Source organism: Sminthopsis crassicaudata, chromosome 5, assembly GCF_048593235.1.
Source record: "Sminthopsis crassicaudata isolate SCR6 chromosome 5, ASM4859323v1, whole genome shotgun sequence".
Classification (NCBI taxonomy): domain Eukaryota; kingdom Metazoa; phylum Chordata; class Mammalia; order Dasyuromorphia; family Dasyuridae; genus Sminthopsis; species Sminthopsis crassicaudata.
Window position 1 is genome coordinate 300,670,948 of NC_133621.1, and position 21,760 is coordinate 300,692,707.

Genomic DNA, 21,760 nt, shown 5'->3' on the forward strand with positions numbered 1-21,760 from the left:
CCTATGTCGTAATTAAAGCAGAGTTATACTGCTTTGTGGCAAGGAAACATCTACACATAATAGCAAGTTGTTTGTGATCCCACATGTGCAGTATAGAGTTAGCACATGCACAGTGTATTATAATTACGGAAGGGTATTAGAGTATATAAAGCTGAGGGAATTTGGAATAAATGAACTCCATGTTTGACCATCCACGTGTGTTTCGCCCCTTCACTTCTCATCTATGAGCAAGGATTCGGGATGATACAGAGATCCTCTAGAGAGCTAGTCCAGACGTTAGTCAAGCTCAAACTCAGACCCAGGTCACCTCAGTACTTTCAGGGAACTAGTGAGCTAGGTCACCTCCAGAGGCCCAGGACTTCCCTGATGTGGTCACAGCCCTTCCAGGCCTTTGTGCGACCTCAGCAGTTGTAGATGCTCAATAAGTCATTGACTGATGAGCTACTATCTAAAATTGGCCCAAATGCTGACCACAAGGGGCAAAGGGCCTCTGGACTTCCCCTTCCTGAGATCTGTTTCTTCCTTGGGGAGATGTCTGGACCGCTCCATGGATGACAGCCCTGGCTGAGTTTGCTTTCTGCTGGCGTTAGGCCCACCACTGAGCCCCAGCACATCTAAGATGGGGGCTTCCCTTCCAGCATCCCTGCCCAATCTTCCCAATGGTACTATTGCTCTCCCTTTGACTCCTTCCTCTGCTCTCCCAAGCTTCAGGCTACAAGAACTCCACCAGAAGCATCTCTCACTCTTGGTCCATGGCCCAATGTTACTCCCCCCCCCAAAAAAAAAGAGAAAGGACCTTGTCATCATGAGCCTGAGGAGAGGGTGCTGAGCCTGGTGTCACAAAGACCTGGGTTCAAAACCTTCCTGGCACTCTTAGTAGCCATGTTAACCTAGGCAAGTCACTCTACTCATTAGCCTCATTCTCCTCATCAGTAAAATGAGAATAAAAATATTGTGGCATCCCCCCCAAAAGTTATTGTGAGACTCAAATGACAGAATGCAAGCTAAGGGAAATGTCCTACAAATGTCAGGTGTGGTTTGCATTGTTCTGTTTGTCCTTTGCTTTCCAAGGGAACCAATAACATCCCGGTGACTGACATTTTCCCTTGTGCATGAATTGGATTTAAGTGAGGTAGAGCTGCCCAAAGCCGTGTTCGCTACTGTTGCAGTGGGGGCAAGGGCTATTATTTACTACATTATTAACCCCACTACTGGTTCATTGTTGAGCTGAGATTCCTGGTATAAACACTCCTCAATTCTTGAAAATTATATCAATATATATTATATTCATTCTCATTCTCTCTCTCTTTTTCTTTCTCTTTTTCTCTCTCTTTTTCTCTTTTCTCTCTTTTTATCTGTCTCTTTCTCTTTTTCTTTCTCCCTTCCCCCTCCTTCCTCCCTCCCTCTTTCTCTCTTCTCTTTCCTCCTTCCTCCCTCTTTCTTACTCCCTTCTCCTTCTTCTTTCTCTTCCTCTTACTCCTCTTCCTCTCTTGCTTTGATAGTGATGCTAATTGAACAGAAAATGTAGAAATGTGAACAGAAAAGAGCCTTCCAACAGTTAGCCTTGGGTACACAAGAGTATGCATAAGTATATCTGAGTATTGTACCACCAGACTCTGCAAATACTATATAGATGTGGTAACATCTACAACCATAATTTAATAAAACAGATCAGGTGAGGGAATAGGATGCAGTGAGGAGAACTAGATTTAGAGCAGATCTGGGTTAAAATTCCACCCTGCACTTTACTACCTATGTGACTGGAGAGAGGTCAGTCAGCCCTTTTGAATCTCAATTTTCTCATCTGTAAAATAAGAGGGTTGGACTGAATGATCTCTAAGGTCCCTTGCAGCTCAGAGTCCATGAATCCATGGGAACTGATGTAATCAATAAGAGTACAGAAAGAGAAGAGACATCCACACTAGTTTGTTCCCCCCTACACACACACTCTTAGTCTCAACATGCTTCCTCCCATCCTGCCTCAAGGCAGACCTACCAGGATTCTTAACTATGTCTCTGGAGCCAGAGGAGCTGGATTCCAATTCTGCCTCTGCCACTTTACTATCTTGGTCCTCTTGGGCAAGTCATTTCCCTTCCCTAGGAAAGGAGTGGGTTTGACTGCTAAATCTCCAAAATTCATGATCCTGGTTCTTCAGGATCCTTCATTTTCCACCCAGCCCTTCCACTGTCCATGATACCCATCTCCATATACCATATCCATTCTCTTCTCTTAAAAGGAAAGGAAACAACATTAATTAAGCACCTGCTGTATGCCAGGGACTTCATTAAGTACAACCCACATCTCATTTGGTGCTAGAAAGTTGGCAGTTTTATAAAGATGAAGGCACAGCAAATCTAGGGGACATGATGTCACTTCCTTACCCAGAACTCTCTGCTGGCACTCAGATAATGAGTGTGGAAGACGAGAAAGCTAAACTGATGGGGAGATAAGAACAGGAAGCAGGAGGCCCCTTCCAACAGTGGGGAGGAAGAATCCCCTCAGCTCAAAAAGGGAGGGATGGATGGCTGATGAACTAAACTGAAAACCCAGTCTGTCATCACTCAGGCTTCAAGTGATGGGTTGACAGAATGGTCATTGTGGGACCCAGGCAGGAAAGGAAACCCCTGAACAAAGGTCTTGTAAAGGCCTCAGGCAGAGGGGAGGAGCAGGATTGGCTGTCCGCACCTTCTAAATTTGGCGCCCCAGGGCAAAGCCCCAGTCGCCTGCCCTACTCATGGTTCTGCATCCTCCTAACTACTTTATATTCAATAAGCCCTTTCCTCTCTCTGGTCCTCAGTTTTCCCATCTGCAAAACGAGGGGGTCAGCTGACATCATCTCCAAGGTTCCTCCTCACTTGAAATCCTGCACTCCAGACAAGCCACATGCTTCTAAATTACTTTCCCTGTAATGTCCTCACTTATCTATGCATAGAGCATCTGCCAGGGCTGAACTCTCAGGGCCTGCTCACTGGGGAGGAAGGGATTCTCAGGAGTGGGATGCTCCCGTGTCTTTGATGTGAGCACCAGCTCCTGGGCTTGAATGCTGATTGCCACTTACAGGTGCTCGAACACGCTCGTTCTCTGAGACTCACCAAGGTGTTAGAGGCCCCAGGAAGCTCTTTCTGAGCAATTTCTTGAGCTGTCAAAGACAGGACCCATTTTTATTCCCTCAATCCAATCTATTAAGTTCAAAGCTTCCACACACAATATTTCAAGAGAACTCCTAACCCCATCCTTGCTCCTCTGAGCTGTGGTTTTCCATCATCATCAGACCTCCTATTTGGAGAGTACTTTATAACCAGGCGTCATTTTCAGACACACTCCCAGTTTGAACCTCAAAACAGCCCAGAAAGGGAGGGAAAACAGGAAAGGGAATGGATTATTTTTCAGATGAGAAATCATAGAGAGGTCCTAGTGATTTACTTAATAGCAGATGCGTCAATAAACGCTTTAAGATTTGCAGTATTCTACTTGTATTATCTCGTTTCATTATTACAACAAATCTGGAAGATGGATGCTTTTATTATCCCCATTTAATAGATGAGAAAACTGAGGGATAGAGAAAGGAAGTAAAAGTGTCTGAGGCCACATTTAAACTCGGGCCCTCCTGACTTCAGGTGCTCTATCCACTGCACCACCTAGCTGTCCCTTCCTCCTCCCTTCTTGAGAATACAAACAATATGATATAAATTATACATGTACAGTCATGCACAATATATTTCCATATTAACCATGTTATAAAAAAAGTGCAGACCAAAAAATCAAGAATAATAAATAAAATTTTAAAAGTATACTTCAATATGTATTTAGACGTGTTCAGTTCCTTCTCTGCACATCTTTCTTCATGAGTTCTTTAGGTCTGTCTTGGATCATTGTATTGAGAATAACTAAGTCATTCACATCTTTAAATCTTTACATTATTACTATGTATATTGTTGCCATGATTCTGCTCACGTCACCTCACATCACTTCATATGACTTCCCAGAGTTTTTCTGAGAGCATCCTACTCATCATTTCTTATGGCACAATAATATTCTATCACAATCATATAACACAATTTGTTTAGCCATTCCCCGATTGATGGTCAACCCCTTCATTTATTCTTTGCTACCCCAAAAAGAGCTACTATAAATATTTTTGCACATATAGGTCCTTTATTTTTTTTTATCATTTTGAGATTACAGATCTAGTAATGGTAATGTTGAACTGAAGGATATGCATTTTTACAGCCCTTCAAATTGCTCTCCAGCTTGACAAACAATGTATTAATGTCCCAGTTTTCTCACATCCTTTTCAACATTAGTCATTTTACTTTTTTTCATATTAGTCATTCTGATAAATGTGAGGTGGTACCTTAGTTTTAATTTTCATTCTCTAACCAATAGCGACGTTGAGCAATTTTTCATGTAACTATAGATGGCTTTAATTTCTTCATCTGAAAAGTGTCTGTTCATATCTTTTGATCATTTATCAATTGGGAAATGACTCATATTCCCACAAATTTGACTTAATTCTCTATACATCTGAGAAATGAGGCCTCTTTCAAAGAAATTTGGTATAAGAAACATTTTTCCCAGTTTCTTGTTTTCTTTCTAAGCTTAGCTACATTGGTTTTGTTTGTGCGAAATCTCTTTATTTTGATATAATAAAAAATACCCATTTTCTATTCCTTAATGCTTTTGTTTGGTCACAGATTCTTCCCTTATCCATAAATCTGATGGGCAAGATATTCTACACTTCCCTAATTTTCTATTTATATCAAAATCATACACATATTTAGACTTAGTGTATAGTGTGAAATGTTGATCTATACATTGTTTATGCCAAACTGCTTTCCAGTTTTCCCAGCAACTTTTTTTTCAAATACTGATTTCTTGGCCCTAAATCTTAAATCTTTGCATTTATCAATCACAAATTACTACTAAGTCATTTACTACTGTGTCTTATGTACTTCATCTATTCCACCTATTCATGGCTCGATTTCTAAGCTGATACCAGATTGCCTTAATGATGACCACTTTGTAATGCAGTTTAAGATCTGGAACAGCTAGGCCACTTTCCTTCACATTCTTTTTTCATTGATTTCTTTGATATTCTTGACCATTTGTTCTTCCAGATGAATTTAGTTATTATTCATTCTAGCTCTATAAAATGTTTTTTGTAATTTAGTATGGCACTGAATAAGTAAATTGATTTATATTTTTACTTTATTGGCTCTTTCTCTATTTTATTGATGCGAACATTCAGACATAAATTTTGCCCTAAGTACTGCTTTGTCTGCATCCAATTTTTGATATGTTGTCTCATTGCTATCATTCTTTTTAATGAAATAATTATTTCTATGATTTGTTCTTTGACCAATTCATTCTTTAGGATTAGATTAGTTTCCAATTAATTTTAACATATGTTTTTCCTGCTCTTTATTGAATATAATTTTATTGCATTATGATCTGAAAAAAATGCCTTGAATATTTCTGCTTTTCTACATTTGATTGTGAGATTTTTATTCCATAAGACATTGTCAGTTTTTGTAAAGATGCCATATACATCTGAGAAAAAGGTATACTCTCTTCTATTCCCATTCAGTTTTTTCCAGAGGTCTCTCATATCTAACTTCTCTAAAATTCTCCTTAAGTTCTTATTTATTCAAGAGCTATCTCCCTCTAAATTCAGTGCTCTACCCTCTATATTATCCCATCTCAACAGCTTTTTGTGCCTAACTACCCATCTTAAGTTACCAGAAGTTTATACCATTTTGAACGGAAAGGGACTTCAGAGATCCCCTGACTTGACCCCATCATTCTGCTGATGGGAGAACTGAACTCCTGTGACTGAAAGGACTTGTCCAAGGTGACACAGATATAGTGATGAACTTGGAATCACAAGAACTGAGTTCAACTCCCAGCTCTACCATTTACTAACTACAAGACCTTGGGAAGTTCCTTAACGTCTCTGGGTCTCCACCTCCTCTTCTGGCCAAGGAAGGGAGTGGAAGAGATGGTCACTGGGGTTCCCTGTAGCTCCAGAGATAGAAACCTATTTCCAGAATCCTATGGAATAGCAGGGTTGGAATAGGAACCTACCACAAACAGCAGCTACTTTGGTATTTCCTGTTCCGAGATCTTTCTCGGCTCTGGCATCCCCTGTTCTAAGGTCCCTCCCAGCTCTGATAGTCAATCTGTGTCTATGACCTTGATGCATTCTAGCTTCTCTCTACATATACCCTTATAACAGTATGTAGAACAATAGTCTTTCTACATCTCCACAAGTCTATTAGTTTTCTATTGACCCTTTGTTGTTCACATACCAGAAGAAGAGGGTTGTGGGGAGGTGGTTCTGGGACTGTGGTCCTTGCTTTGCTCACACAAACAGCCGGGGTTGACCAGATTGTCCAGGTCTTGGCTATTATCCCAAGCCTTACTCATTAGCCTTCCAAGGGACCAGTCTTGCCCCCTCCAAGTCCCTCCCATGGATGCTTAGGACACTCTCCATAAAGCCAATTTAAAAGGAGATATGAATGAATTAATTTTCCCCCTTTTAAAAAAAAAAAAACCTTTTCAACATTTTATATTTTATACATCATTTTATAATTTTATAGTTTATATAATATTTGTTATTATATTGGTTTTCATATCACCTTAAATTACTGGACATTGAATGGTATAAGGATAGAGCAGCAGGCCTGGAATTAGGAAGTCAAATGTTGCTTTAGACACTTATTAGCTGTGTGACTTGGGACAAGTCACTTAAATATTTTCTTGCCTCAGTTTCTTCATTTGTAAAATGGGGATATAATAATCATCTTTCAGAACTGTTGAGAGGATAAAATGAATTAATGTGTGTATAGAGTTTTGCAAGCCTTAAAGTGTTTTGTTAATGCTAATTATTATGACAATTTCATTAACTTGTGAGCTTCTTGATGGAAGCAACTGTATTTTGCCTCTTTTTGGATCGCCAAAGCTTAACACAGGGCCTGGCATACCAAAGGAGCTTAATAAATTTATTCTAGGGTGATAAGGGTCCTGTCTAGCCTTAAACCTAGAGACCTAGAAGTAATTTCAAGAAGTTATTTCTAGGGAGAGACACTAGCCACTGCCATTCTGCAACTGAGCCTCAGTTTTCTCATCTGTTAAATTAGAAAATTTGATTAGATGGATCTAAGATCCCTACAGGTCTACCAGCCTAGGCTCAGGACAAGTTCTGTAGCAGGTGGGCGTGGAACTGAGCTTTGAAGGAAGCTGGGGGGATTCTGTGTGGTAGAAGCATGGAAGGCGTGCGTGTCTGGCATCAGGAACAGCTTGTGCAAAGGTTTGGAGATAAGAGCTGGGATATCAGGGATGCAGTACAAGTAAGCTAGTCTAACATCTAGATGCTTCTTTCTATACAGATTCTCAGCAGCCAAGATGAATGGTTCAAAGCTGAGTTGAGGAGCCAAGAGGGCTACGTACCCAAAAATTTTATAGACATTCACTTTCCTAGGTAAGTACCATCAGAGCATCAGAATGCCTTCTGAAATGATGGAGATGTGTGTGTGTGTGTGTGTGTGTGTGTGTATGTGTGTGAGAGAGAGACAGACAGACAGAGACAGGGAGGTGGGGAAACGGGACAGGGAGGGAGAGAGAGAATACATATACATATATATACATACATACACACATACATATAGGGAGGGAAAAAGAGAGAATACATATACATACATACATACACACACACACACACACACACACACACACATATATATATATATATATATATATATATATATATATATATATATATATATATATATATATACATACATACATACATACACACATACATATAGGGAGGGAGAAAGAGAGAACATATATATATATATATATATATATATATATATATATATATATATATATATAAATTCAAATCGGTCCTCATACAAATTGCCAGCTATATGACCCTAAGCAAGTCACTTCACCTGTTTGCCTCAGTTTCCCCATCTGCAAAATGAACTAAAGAAGGAAATTACAAACTCCAATATCTTTGCCAAGAAAATCCCAAACAGGATCACAGAAGAGTCAGACATGATTGAAAAATGAAATCATTTGATAGATAAGCTAGAGTCCTTTCTAGCTCTAGATTATATGAACCTGTGCAATTCCAGATTTTTCAAAGTATTCAAATTCTGCTTGGGAACTTGGACATAGTGGAATTGACTCATGTCCCTCGTGCCCTACATCGGTGTAAAAGAATGGAAGATGGTGTGCTTCCTTAAAGTGAGCAGCCATCTCTTAGTTCATATTTCACCAAGATTAAACAATATTGACCTCCAATTGCCAGAATCCTCCAAGGGCCTGTGGGAACAGGGCTCTAAGGTCTTCCTTATGAAGAAGGTCCAAATGGAAGAGGTCATATCAAGGAGCCTACATTCTGTTATAACCCGACTAGAGCTAAGCAGATGTTATTTAAGAGCTGCCATGGCTAAAAGATAGATGGATGGATAGATGATGATGGATGGATGAATAGGTAGATGGATGGACAGACAGACAGATGAATGAATTTGCCTGTGACCAAGAAGGTGATGAGCCCCTCACTCCTCTGTAGCTAGATATACAGTAGAAAGAACCCTAGACTAGAATCTGGAAGAGTTCAGAGTTGACCTCAGAAATTACTAGCTGTGTAACTTTAGTCAAATCACCTAAGCTCTGCTTGCCTCAGTTTCCTCTGGTGTAAAATAGAGGTAATAATCATAACTACTTCCCAGGGTTATTGTGAGAAACAAGAAAATATTTGCAAAGTGCTCAGCACAGTGCCGGGCACGTAGTAGGTGCTTAACAAATGTCTGCTGGTTAACTGACTCTCTGAAGTCTTGGTACATTCTGGGTGTATCAAGCTGAGCTGTCTCTCCCCATTCAGAGTTCCTTTCTCTTTACAGAACAAGATGGAATGAGAAATGCTGTGTAAGGTTGTAGAGTTGGGCCCTGGAGGCAGCAGACTGTGCCCCTTGGCTTATCAGTTGAGTCAATCATTTCTCCTCTTTGAAGCTTGGTTTTCCTATCTGTAAATTGGGGCTACTGGTTCCCCAAAAGGATGCTGGGAAAAAAATTTAGAGCACCATAGAAATCAATACTGTCATCACATTATTCTATAAACCTTTGTTAGTTGCCTGTCCCTAGCAAAGTCCTGAGTAATTAGACTTAAGAGGCGTCTAATTACTCCTGGTTAAGTCTGTGAATATTTGCCCTGGAGGTGCCCTCCAAAGCCTTATGGTTACAGACCCAGAAGTCTGCTGTTCTCTAAGACCTGAACTCTCCAGGCTCCCTGCCCCAGGGGCCACTTTTTCTGTCTGCCTGTTTTGTTATTTATCTCTCTGTGTCTTCGTCTCTCTCTCTCTTTCTACTTCCTTTTTCCTTTCACTCTTCCTGTCTTTTTTTATCATTGTCTCTCTGACCCTCTATCTTTCTCTGTGTATGTGTGTTCTTCAGATACTATCCCCACCATTTCTTTCCAGAACTGTATAAACACCAGCTATCACCATCAATTATTATAATTATCATTATTATTATTCCCTCTGCCTTTCAACACACTCGTACTATATAGGGCAAAGGAGCTAGAAACAACCTCAAAGTTCCCCTAGCCCAAGTTTAACAGAATGGGAAACTGAGGCCAGCAGAGAGGAAAGTGATTAGCTCAAAGTCACATAGAAAACGCTTCCCTTGTCCCCACAATCTCAGTTCTCTCCCCTCCTCCTCGTGTATTTTTTCTATCGCTTCCAGGAAGGTTATTATATACACAGCTATGGCCAAGTCAGCACAAAGGGCTGCACACAGGACCATGATGGATGTGCATTATTTTGTGCCCTCAGTCCCCTGCTCAGAAATCCTTAGTGGTTCCTTAATCCTGCAGTTGGTGCAGAGGAAAGGAGGAGGGGTTTGGTGTCTAAGAACCCGAATTTGAATCCTCCCTGGCTCTGCCATATACGAGACTCAGTTTCCTCCTCTGTAAAATGGCAAACAGCTTGGACTAGGGCCCTTGTGGCTCCAAATCCAGATTCCTATCATTCCATCCATCAATCAGCGAGCACTTTTTAAGCAGCCCACGGCCTCCACGTTGTGCTGTGGACTGCAGCTCTCTTTTTGGCCCCTCCTCCCGCGTATTTTTCTGGTCCTGAGGCCTGAACCCCCAAAATAGGATCAGCATCTTCTGCCTCTGGCTCATCCTCCCAGCAGTCCTTCTCCCCCTCGCGGGTCCTTGTGCCCCTTCCGGCAGTGCCTCACTCCCACACTGTCCGGATTCTGTATGAGTGTATTTCCATGATTCAAGGTTTCCCAGCTGGAAAAATCTTTCTTCGTGTTGGGAAGGAAAAAGAGGGAACATTACTCACCTGGGGAGATTAACTCCCTGGAGAAAATCAAAGGATGGTTTTTGTCTCAGAGGAAAGGACATCCTCCAGTCTCTTGTCCATCTCTGCCCCACCCCAGGCCCATTTTTCCTATTTTCCTCCCCTTTCCGTGCCCTTCCACTCCCTTCCCCTCCTCCTCACCGTCTCCCTGCTTTGTGCCCCCTCTGCAGTTGGTTTCACGAGGACATCTCCCGGCACGAAGCGGAGAACCTGCTCATGGGCAAGGACGTGGGCTTCTTCGTCATCCGAGCCAGCCAGAGCTCCCCTGGGGACTTCTCCATCTCCGTCAGGTACTCACTGCCCAGGCCCCCTCAGACTGCCCCGTGGAAGTCACAAGACGTGTGAGCAGATATCAGAACGTGGGGAGGGGGCGCTCCCTGGGACTCCAAGTCACCCCCAGCCACCTTCTCTCTCCCTTTAAGTATCATCATCTCATTATGTTCTCACAACAATCCTGTATGGACAGTATGACTGCTCCCATTTCCCAGATAAGGAAACTGAGTCTGAGATGTTTTGTGATCTCCGTAGTATTTCAGGTGCTCCATGAGTCCAGTCTTCCTGATGGTAAGTTCATCGGCCTAGCCATCCCACACCCAGCTGTCTCCCCAACACGACCCTCCGTGTTGTAGACCAAAGACTGGCCGGAGAGTGGTCACCGGCCACGGCTGCAGCATCCCTGGTCAGCCGGGTCACTGAGCAGAGACGGGTCACGTGCTGCTCCTGAGGTGTCCAAGTGCGCAGGAAATGAGATTTATCTTCAAGGGCAAGGATAGAGGGCAGACCCACCAGGAAGGCTCATTAAGCCTTTGACTGGAGGGGGATGGAGAAGGGGGGCCTCCTTCCAATTCCACCCCATTTTTTAAACAATTGCCACTTTATTACTTGTAAGCACTCTAATCATAATCTAGGTTAACAAAGTGCTGTCGATTAGGAGCCCTGTGGAGGTCTGTTTTAATATTATTGTTATGTTGATTGCAAATCATTTCTATTTCCACCCACAGAGAAATGATTTGTCATTAGCATAACAACTTCCATCCCACTGTGGGTTACCAGGGTGTTTGAATATAGTCTCCCGCTTTAGCAGCTTAAACCCCCCCTTGGGAGTCTGTTTGGGCCGTGCAATAGGTGTTTAAATTAAAACTCATCCAGGGGAACCAGACTGAATTAATTGGAGGTGATAGAACACTAGTTACAGCAGCATCCTGGGTGATGGACCTCAGTTTCTCTCTCTTACACAAGATGCAGAGACTGTTATTCCCAGCTCGGTGATCAGTCACGGCATTTGTGAAGTTCTCCTCCAAGTATCCAGCACTGTGGAACTCCTAGGCTTCCTGTATTTGCCTGGTTTAGAGAGACTTAATAAATGAGCAGCTAGGGGGTGACAGGAAACCGGGAAGATCCAAGTTCAAACCCATTGCTGAGTGACCTTGGACAACACGTTCTCTGACTTAGTTTCCATATCTGTAAAAATGATAGCAACTGAGTTGTGAAGATCAAAGGAGAAAGCGCTTTATTAAAAATGATTTATGGGGCAGCTAGGGGGCACAGTGGGTAGAGTATCAGCCCTGAAGTCAGGAGGACCCGAGTTCAAATCTGGTCTCAGACACTTAACACTTCCTGTCTGTGTGACCCTGGGCAAGTCACTTAACCCCAGCCTCAGAAAAGAAAAGAAAAGAGAAAAAAAAAAAAAGAATGAATATATGTGGTCTCAGACACTTATACTTCCTAGCTGTGTGACCCTGGGCAAGTCACTTAACCCCAGCCTCAGGGGGGGGGGGGAGAAATGATTTATAAGCCTTAAAATGCTATATTAATGCTATCTATTGCATCAGTTGTGATGCAACTGTGTGAAAGCCTTGGTTCTTCTCAGTGGTTCTGTGACCCAAAGCAATCCCAATAGATTTTGGACAGAAATGGCCACCTACCTCCAGAAAAAGAACTAGGGAGACTGAATGTAGCCATGCTATGTTTCACTTCTTTTTTCTTGTTGTCTTTTTTTAATCTCTCCCATAGTCTTCCCATTTTGCTCTGACTTTTCTCTCCCAACATGATTCATAAAATAATGTGTACTAAAATAAATTACTTTAAAAATGCTAATTATTAGTTATTATAAATTTATGTTGACTAAGGAAAGTCTTCAAGAGTCAATATTTAGTCATGTCTCTCTCTCTCTCTCTCTCTCTCTTTCTCTCTCTTTCTCTCTCTTTCTCTCTCTTCTTTCTTTCTATTGGAGTTAAGTGCCTTTCCCTGGGTCACACAGCCAGGAAGTGTTATGTGCCTAAGTGTCTGAGGTCAGATTTGAACTCGGGTCCTCCTGACTTTAGGGCTGGTGCTGTCATATATTTCAAAGAGACTTTAAAGATCTTCAAGTTCATCCCCTCCATTTGTCAGAGGAATGAATAAGGCTTGTTTTCACTCAGGTGATCTTCCTCCCCTTGACTTCTAATCCTTGCCCAGGATATACAGAGGTTGGATTCTGTCTGAGCTTCCTTTCCCCTCTTCAATCCTTTAACCTTAGAATATGGTCATCATGACTCACCATCAAGTCCCTGCCTGCTTCCTCTTTAATGATGAGGATCATAACTTTGCAAACAGCTTGTCTCCAATTAGTAGGAAAGTTTTCATGACGTTAAGCTGAAATCTAATTCTCCCGCTCTTAAGAGTTGGGTCTTCAAGCCTAGGCCATGTGGAACCAGCTACGGGAAGGACTATGGGGGACTCAATGTGGGGGTCACAAGAGTCAAGGAAGGCTTCATGGAAGAGGGGAGGCTGGGGCTAAAGCTGGCTTAGCTGAAATCTCTGAAAAATGTCTGAGTCATTGGTTTAATGAATTGAGAGCTGGAGTGGACTGCAGACTACCTAGTCTAGCAAGCATTGGCTTTGAACTCCAAAGGTCTGGGTTCAAATTCTGTCTGTTACTTAGGCAAGTCATTTGCCCTCTGTGGGCATTTTTTTCTGTTGTAAAGGTGTTCCCTGAGGTTCCTTCCAGCAATGAATTCTTGATCCCATGATCCCTCATTCTTGCAGACCATCTCTAATTGTCTTGTTCTATACCTGGACCTGGATGGCTCTGGAGGGGAAAGTGAGGCAGGTGACCTTGCACAGCCCTCCCTCATTTCAATTCGATTCACTGGCATACCACTGTATCACCTCCTTGATCATGGTCCTCTTTGAGAAACAAACAAACAAACGAGCAAAACAAAAACAAAAAAAAACAAGATTCCCTGCTATCTCCCCCATCCTGGCTACCTCCCTCCTTCCCAATCTAGGACCAAGTAGAGTCTGGCTAATCCCTCTTCCCCAGGACAGCCCTTCAGATACTAAATGAGTTTTGAAATCGGGTCCTTGACGACTTTGTGGCCTTAAGGAACTGACAGCAGTGTTTGCCAGTTGTTGGGAGTTTATTGTATTTTATTTTTGTCTCTAGTAGAGATGTTAGCTTGAGTGTCCTTGACACAATCTGGCTTGTAAAATGGCTTTCTGCTGATAATAAAATCTCCTATTACATGAAAGGAAGCACCCCTCCTCCTTCTGGCCTTTTCTGGTTGTGACTAGTGGCTGCTCCCATCCTCCCCAGATAGAGCTGCATGTCCAGGCTCAGCTGGGCCTTGTCATAGATGCTTACAGTTCCCACAAGACCCCCAGCATCCCTCCAGGGAGAGATGTGGAAGCCGGAAGATCTCCTTTTGTAATGGATTCTTTGTGTTCTGTTTGGGTCCAGACATGAAGAAGATGTCCAGCACTTCAAGGTCATGAGAGATACCAAGGGTCACTACTTCCTGTGGACAGAGAAGTTTCAGTCCCTGAACCAGCTGGTGAATTTCTACCGGACCTCCTCCATCTCAAAGCAGAAGCAAATCTACCTGAGGGATGGAAGCCGAGAAGACCAGGTAGCACATGGGGCATGGAGGAGAAAGGGCCTCAGACTTCAAGACACCGTATTTACAACATCCAGCCAGTCAGTTAACAAGCATTTATTAAGCACCTACTATATGCCTGTCACTAGAGTAAGTTTGGGGGCAAAAATAAGAAAGGTAAATAGAAAGGAAGGCAAAAACAGTCTCTACTCTTAAGGGTTTACATCCGAATGCAATGTAATCGAACCTTGATTATGGTGGGTGCTTAATAAATGTTCATTGAATAAAATTGAATTAGAATAAGGGAAACCAAGTACCAATAACTAGATATATATAAGACGCGGTATAACTAGGAGGTAACGGAGAGAAAGCACTGGGGGCAGGCTATAAATGACAAAGTTGGGATTTCTTTCTTTCTTCTTTTTCTCTTTGTTCCTTTCTTTCTCTCTCTTTCATTCTCTTTTTCTTTCTTTTTTTCTCCCTCTTTTTTCTCTTTTTTCTTTTCTCTCTCTCTCTCTCTGTTTTTTCTCTTTTTCTTTCTCTTTTTCTCTTTCTTTTTCTCTCTCTTCCTTCTCTTTCTTCCCTCCCTTTCTTCCTTCCTTTCTTCTTTCTCTTTCTCTTTCTTTCCTCCCCTCTCCTCTCTTCCCCTTTCCTCTCCTCTTCCAAACCCAGTTTACCAAGAGCTTTCCCCACAAAAATCTTTTAAGGAGGTAGCACAAATGTTAAACTTCCCAATTTGCAGATAGAGTAATAGGTTCAGAGCTGGGTCTTGGGACAGGAGAAACATCCCACAAAAAAGTATTTGAGCTGAGTTTTGCAGGAAGCCAAGAGGCAAAGGGGAAGAAGGAGCTCCTCTCTGGATCTGGGGGAAAGTAGAGATATAGCCAGGAGGTGGAGTATCTCCCATCCTTCCTAGTTCTGAGATCCCCAGTGGGTCACCTTAAGTCACCTCAGAGCACTGTTATACTCCTTAAAATGAGATGTGCCTATGCGAGTAGTTCTTATTTATAGGTTTAATTAGCGGAACCATTCTATCATAAGCAGTAAATGAATTTTCCAAGGAATTAGTTGAGGACTCAGAGGCAGCTCCTAGAAGGGGAATTGGCTGAAGCTCTAGAAAGGCTCAGCTCTTTTTTTTTTTTTTAAAGACTAGAGCAACAAGGACAAAGGGGAGAGGGAATTTCTCATGTTTCAAGCAGCCTTAGTGTATCTAGGCTATTTAAAAGGCCCCTTGTCAAATGGGTGGGAACTGGAATGGATCCCTTTCTTTGAGGGGATTCTTCTCAGACTCACCTATTAGTGATCCTGGAAGAAAGGCTCAGACCTGAGCCTTGGCACTGTGCCTGGCACATAGTGGGCAAAGTTGGGAGCTGGTGGGAGGAAATGGTCCAAGGCACTTTCCCTCCCTGAACCTGCTCCTTTACCTGCGGATTGGAAAAGTTAATATTTGTGCCTCTTCAAAAGATTTTTGAGAAGTGAGAACTCGGGAGTGGTGAGTTCAAATCCCATCTTTGCCATTTGTAGCCTATCAGCTGGGCAGTTTCTGAGAGAGCTGGGCCAGATGCCTCTGAGAGTCCTTCCAGTTCCAGAGGGAGCATCCCATGGTGCATCTGGTGTGATCTCTGGCTCCCTTTGTCGTCCCTCTAGAACTGCTGGGGTGGGAGCCTAGAACGGCGGCTCCAGGAAGGGCTCCACGTTGGCAGAGAAGAGTCTCGTCCTTCCGCGAATAGGAGGCTGACTGACTACTCCCCAGCTCTGCAATCCCATTATCAGGAGCAGCCACCCCCGCAGCAGCAGCAGCAGCGGATGCAGCATCAGCTTCAGCCGGTACCCTGGGAGACGGGACCTGGGCCATGGCAAGGGTGGCTGGCTTGGGGCCTAAACTGGGTCAGCAACAGGCCTCTTTCCGGGATTCATATTGTCAAGGGCTCCCAAGAGGCTGAAAGCTGCAGCTCTGGGCTTTAGCTCTAGGAGGGGCCCTGCACTTTACAGATAGGGAAACTGAGGTCCAAAAAAGTAAAATAACTTAACCAGAGGTCACACTGATAATAAAGAGCAGAACCAAGGTGTGAACCCAAATTCAAATCATTCACATTTCTCTAAGTGATTTAAGGACCACAAAGGCATGGGAGAAAGGGAAGGAAAGAAAAAAAAAGGAAGAAAACGAAGGAAAAGAATGTTATTATACCCCTTTTATAGATGAGGACATTGAGTCCACTCCAGATCAGGTTTTTCCCCTTCCTCTATCAGTACTAATTAATAATCTTTCGGGGATGCAGTGGATACAGCACCAGCCCTGAAGTCAGGAGGACCTGAGCTCAAATTTGGCCTCAGACACTAAAAGCTGTGTGACCCTGGGCAAGTCACTTCAGGCTAATTATCTCAGAAAAATAAATAAAATCATCTCCTTTCCTAGGACCGTCGAGGAGGCAGTTTTGACATCAGTGATGGGCGCCGGATGAATCCTGAGGTGAACCCCGCCCTCATGCATCGGAGACACACGGACCCAGAACAGCTGCAATTGGTTGGGGTGGGTATCTGGCCTTTCCTGGCTTCTCCCAGGCAGCAGAAGGAAGGGGAGCGAAATGGTCTTGGGGTAGGAAGGGAGGAGGAGGGAGGGAGGAGGAAGAGAGGAAGGAGGACTTTCTCCAGAAAGACAGCCTCAGTACTGCAGGGACGCTAAGGTCCGTGGGCAGCGGCGTTCGTGCCCTCCTAACCCCGCCATCATCCCTTAGAACCCCATTTGGTGGAGGCAGAGGATTCTTATCCTTATCCTTCCATGGTATTGCTCAGTCTTGTACCTACTTGCCTGTTTCCTGGGCTTGCCTCTGCAGCAGGCAGAAATAAGCCCCTCTTGGGGCACACCTGCTGGGGCCTCCTCCCCGCCCCAGCTCCTTGGGCCTTCTCAGGGCGATGGAAGTACAAAGGATGGAGCTGTTCGCCAGCATTCCCGGGCATCGGGGCATAGCAGCCAGGGCCTTTGGGCCCAAGGAGACACGGGGAAGGCCTTCCCGCCCAGGCCCTGGCAGGCCCTGGATTGTAGGCCCTCTGCCTGGCAGGAGGGACTACCCAGGAAAAAGTCGCCATCTTGGAGCTCGTGGGTTCCCCACTGTCGGGCAAAAGCTGGATGACCGCTGGGTGGGGGCCGGCAGGCAGGGTCATTCGTCTCCTCGGTCCAGATTAGCCCAGGACTTGAGACCGCCTGCCTTGGGAACTTGCCCCAGTGAACACACCCCGAGTGAGACATTCCCACCCTCGGGCAGCGTCAGGGAGACTGCTCATCACCATCCGTCCTGGCTCGCTGACAGTAACTGTGAGCTCTGTTATTATAAGCTTGAGGCCAGTTTGTTGCTGTCACTGAAAGAGACTCCGAAGTGATTTAGAGGGATTAGCCGGGGAGCGGGACGTCTGCAGATTCCCAAGTCTGTGGAACAAGCTTCTAATAAGCACCTACTGTGCGCCGGGCCTAGGTACAGAGACGGAAAAGGCGGACGTTCTAACCGAGAGGGGCAATCCCTCCCCCAATAAGACGGCCTCTCTCTCAGCCTCTCTATGGGGCAACAGCAGCCTGCGTGCCCCATCCTAGTCCTGGAATCGGCCCTTCGGTGATGGAGGCAGAGGACCCGGCCTCTTCTCCTTTCACTGTATTGTTCCATTTTAAATAAAGCCAGAGCGCTGATTTGGGCTCACACGTCCTGCCCAGAAGACTTTGGACAAGTCCTCCGTCTGTAGAACGAGGGAGCTGGAGTAGCTTCAGGTCCTTTTCAGAGCTCGGAAAAAGAAGAATAGTAATGGGGGGGGGTGGGATCAGGAAAGGTCCCCTGGGGGAAGACACCCCAGATCCCTGAAAGAGGGAAGGGGAATGGACGGGGCAGAGAAGGGCACGCCTCAGGCCGGGGACTGGCTGTCACGTGCTGGGAATAGCTGCCAGGCCACACTCCCTTATCTTATTTGCAGAAGGTCCTTCTGTTTCAAGTTCCCCTTTGTGGTTTCAGGAGGTCAAGGAGGTCTCATGAAGGAGCCAGGGTCAAGAATTAGAAGCTTCAAAAACTAATAATTCAAAAATTTTAAAAAGAAAAGATTTGGAAGTTTCCCTTCCTGCATGCTGGAGGTACAACTGCCCACCCCAAACTATACCCCAATTTATAAAGCACCTACTAGGTGCCTGGCACTGCTATGTGTTGAGGACATAAAGACAAAATTGAAACGGTCCCTCCCTCAAAGGTTACACTCTAATGAAACATGCACGGTCCTCTTCAAGAATGAAGGACAAATGGCTGCATCATATCCCCGACAAGGGTCATCCAGCTCTTCCTGAAGACCTCCGCTAAGGGGAACCCCCGACCTCCCAAAATAGCCCAGAGCAGAAGCAGCATGAGTCCTGGAGGCTCCTCATGGAGCACCCGCTTCCTCTCTAAGCCTCCCGTTACCAAAGAGCCGCCAATCTGCACCGTGGAGAGCATTTCCACACCAGGACTCCCCAGTCTAAATTAAGCCTTGCTAGGAAGCTTTTCCTCATGGAGCAGGTTGCGATTTTCCCCTTGTTCTCAAAAAGGCCATGATGTCAGGGAGCGATGACATGCAAGGGAGGGCGGGCTGGGCAAGGGCACCTGCCCCACTTTCCCCTGCAGAGCCATGGGGCCCCGGGGCCAGATGACAACTAGGGATGGCCCAGGATGCACCGGGAGCCTTGGCCCTTTAAGTTCAGACTTATAGGTCTCAGTTTGACTCAAGCAATCCCCAATCAGTGATTAAGGCTTATATACATACATTTGTGTTTGTGTTTATATACATGTATTTATATATGTCAATACCTTTTATACATTATACTTGTATGTATATGTACATTGTTTACATAGTTATACATTATATACACATATGTGTATTGTGTAGGTATCTATATGTGCAATGCACATATATGTATAAAGCATGTTTAACATGCATTTATACATATAGTTATGTGTATTTATATGTTTATGTATTATTTATATGTATCTGTGTTTGCATCTACATTATTTACACATCCATACACATTTGTCTATTGTACATGCATGTATATTGTATTATATTATTATATCATATATAATTATTATATATCTTATATATATAATATATATATATAATTACATATCATATAATATTATAATATTTGCACATTTATACATTATATATATGTATATGCATATATATTGTATTGCATGCTCACCAATAAATTAGTGTACAGATATGTATGTATGTATAAAGCATATTTAGTATCCATTTATATACATATATTTCTATGTGTATTTATATATATGTGTATATTTATATATACATTTATATATTTATACATCATTTATACATTTGTACATTTTATGCATACACATACATTATATACACATTTATACATTATGTATATATGTATGTATCTATGTACGTGCACATGCATATATAAAGCATGCTTGGTATGCATTTTATACATAAACTTACACATTTATACATTATATATACATACACGTACATTATGTACATTATTTGTAATATATGTATCTATATATGTGTGTGCACATGCACACATACATGTTTATATAAAGCATATATAATATGCATTTTATACATACATTTACATGTGTAAATAAGGTATGAACATATATAAATGCATGTATATAAACACATATACAAATATATACATATAAATGGATGTATAAAGTGCATATTAAACATGCTTGATACATGTACTTCTATGTGTTTACATATTCATGTATTTATGTTTATATGCATACATTTATATATGTTTATAACACATTTATACATTATTCATACTTGTAGGTATATGTGTATGTACGTTATTTACACATTCATGCATTATATAGACGCAGGTATGTACCTGTGGGTACACATGTGCATCATGTATATGCATAAAACCTGTGTAACATGTATTTTATACATACATTTACATATGTTTATAACTTATTAACACATTTACATTATTTATGCTTATAGATTTATGTATATGTACATTATTTACACATTTATGCACTATATATACTATATGTATATTATATATACGTTGTTCACACATGTATACATCTCTGTGTATGTATCTATAGGTAGATTTGTGTGCGTATGCGTTTCAGTCGGGGAGGGACAGGCCCTTAGGATTCTGGGACTGCTCTCCAGTTGGCTCTGAGCAATCAGGGCCCACACGGTGGCCCAGTGGGCCTTGGCCCAGATTTGCCCCAGGAGGAGGCCAGGCCTCCCTTGGAGACCTCGGCCTCCCTTTGCCTGGAATTCCCCCCTGGGCCCTGGGGGTGGGCCCTTGGGGAGGGAGGAGGGAATGGAGGAGCACCAGAAGCCCTGACTCACGGCCTGGCCCTTTCTTTCTGTCTCTGTCCCCCCCCACCACCACAGAGAGTTCGCTGGGCCCGGGCCCTGTATGACTTTAAAGCGGAGGAGGAGGACGAGCTGGGCTTCTGCACTGGCGAGGTGGTGGAGGTCCTGGACAGCTCCAACCCGACCTGGTGGACTGGCAGACTACACAACCAGCTGGGCCTGTTCCCAGCCAACTATGTGAGCCCTCTCCCCCGCTGAGGTGGGGGGCCAGGCCCCAGCCGAGGGGAGGGGGGAAGGGGAGGGGTCTCTTACGAAGGCATGAGATGCGAACTTTTATTTCTGTAATTTATTGGTGAGGGGCTGATAGGTTAGTTAGCGTAAAAGGCGCCCAGGTAGGGGGGCTCTTTGATTCCCATCCCCCCTCTCCTTCAAGAGCAGGGGGACAGTGCCCTGCCTAAAGTGCTCTGCTTTCTCTTCTGCCTGGTCCTGGGCTCTCCCTGAGGACGGGAAGCAGAACCCTCCTCCCCACGGAGGAGGGGAGATCCACGGGGGTGCAGGGTGCTCCACCCAGCTCTGCCACTGAGCCCCCGAGCCCCTGCTCCCCTGGCAGGGCCTCCTCCCAGAGGGCCTCTGGCTCCGGCCACGTAGGGCAGCAACACAGGAGGCAGCTGGAGAGAGAAAGTCGGGGAGGAGGGGCCGGAGCACCGCACTGGGACGCAAGAAGGCCCTCGGACTGACGGGCTGGGGAGGCCTGCGGGATTCTTCTCAGAACCATGGTTTTAAATACTTATAATAAAGTACAGAGGATTACAAAGGAGAAAGACATATATTATATATACACACATTTATGTTTAAATTCTGAGGTCCCAGGAGGAGAAGCCCTGCTCTGATCCAATCCCCTCATCCTAAAGATGCAAAAATTGAATCCCAGGGAGATCACACACTGTATAAACACCAGGGGCAGAATTTGAACTCGGATCTTCTAACGCTCTCACCACTGTACCACACTGCCTCCCATCTAGAGAGAAGGAAGAGGAGGAGGAATCCTAGGAAATGTCACGCTCATCTTGGGCTTCCCAGGCCTCCCTTCTAACACAGAGCTGAGATCAGTCATCCGGATGGCTCAGCATGCATTTGCTGGTAGTTCCTATGTCCCCATTGCACAGATGTAGAGACTGAGGCACGGTGGCCAAGTCTCAGGAGACCGAAGG

The 21,760-nt window shown here is 43.9% G+C and overlaps 1 protein-coding gene across 2 annotated transcripts in view; it reads left to right on the forward strand.

Moving 5' to 3' along the window:
- Positions 1 to 21,370, forward strand: part of GRAP2 (GRB2 related adaptor protein 2) — an 81,095-nt gene extending 59,725 nt beyond the window's left edge. For both annotated transcript variants that reach the window (XM_074271768.1, XM_074271767.1), the window contains exons 4-9: positions 7,390 to 7,481; positions 10,551 to 10,670; positions 14,102 to 14,270; positions 15,885 to 16,064; positions 16,654 to 16,767; positions 20,628 to 21,370. In XM_074271768.1, the coding sequence (XP_074127869.1) occupies positions 7,390 to 7,481; positions 10,551 to 10,670; positions 14,102 to 14,270; positions 15,885 to 16,064; positions 16,654 to 16,767; positions 20,628 to 20,807 (855 nt within the window). In that variant the 3' untranslated portion in view covers positions 20,808 to 21,370. The remainder of the gene's footprint in view (positions 1 to 7,389; positions 7,482 to 10,550; positions 10,671 to 14,101; positions 14,271 to 15,884; positions 16,065 to 16,653; positions 16,768 to 20,627) is intronic.
- The last annotated feature ends 390 nt before the right edge of the window (positions 21,371 to 21,760 follow it).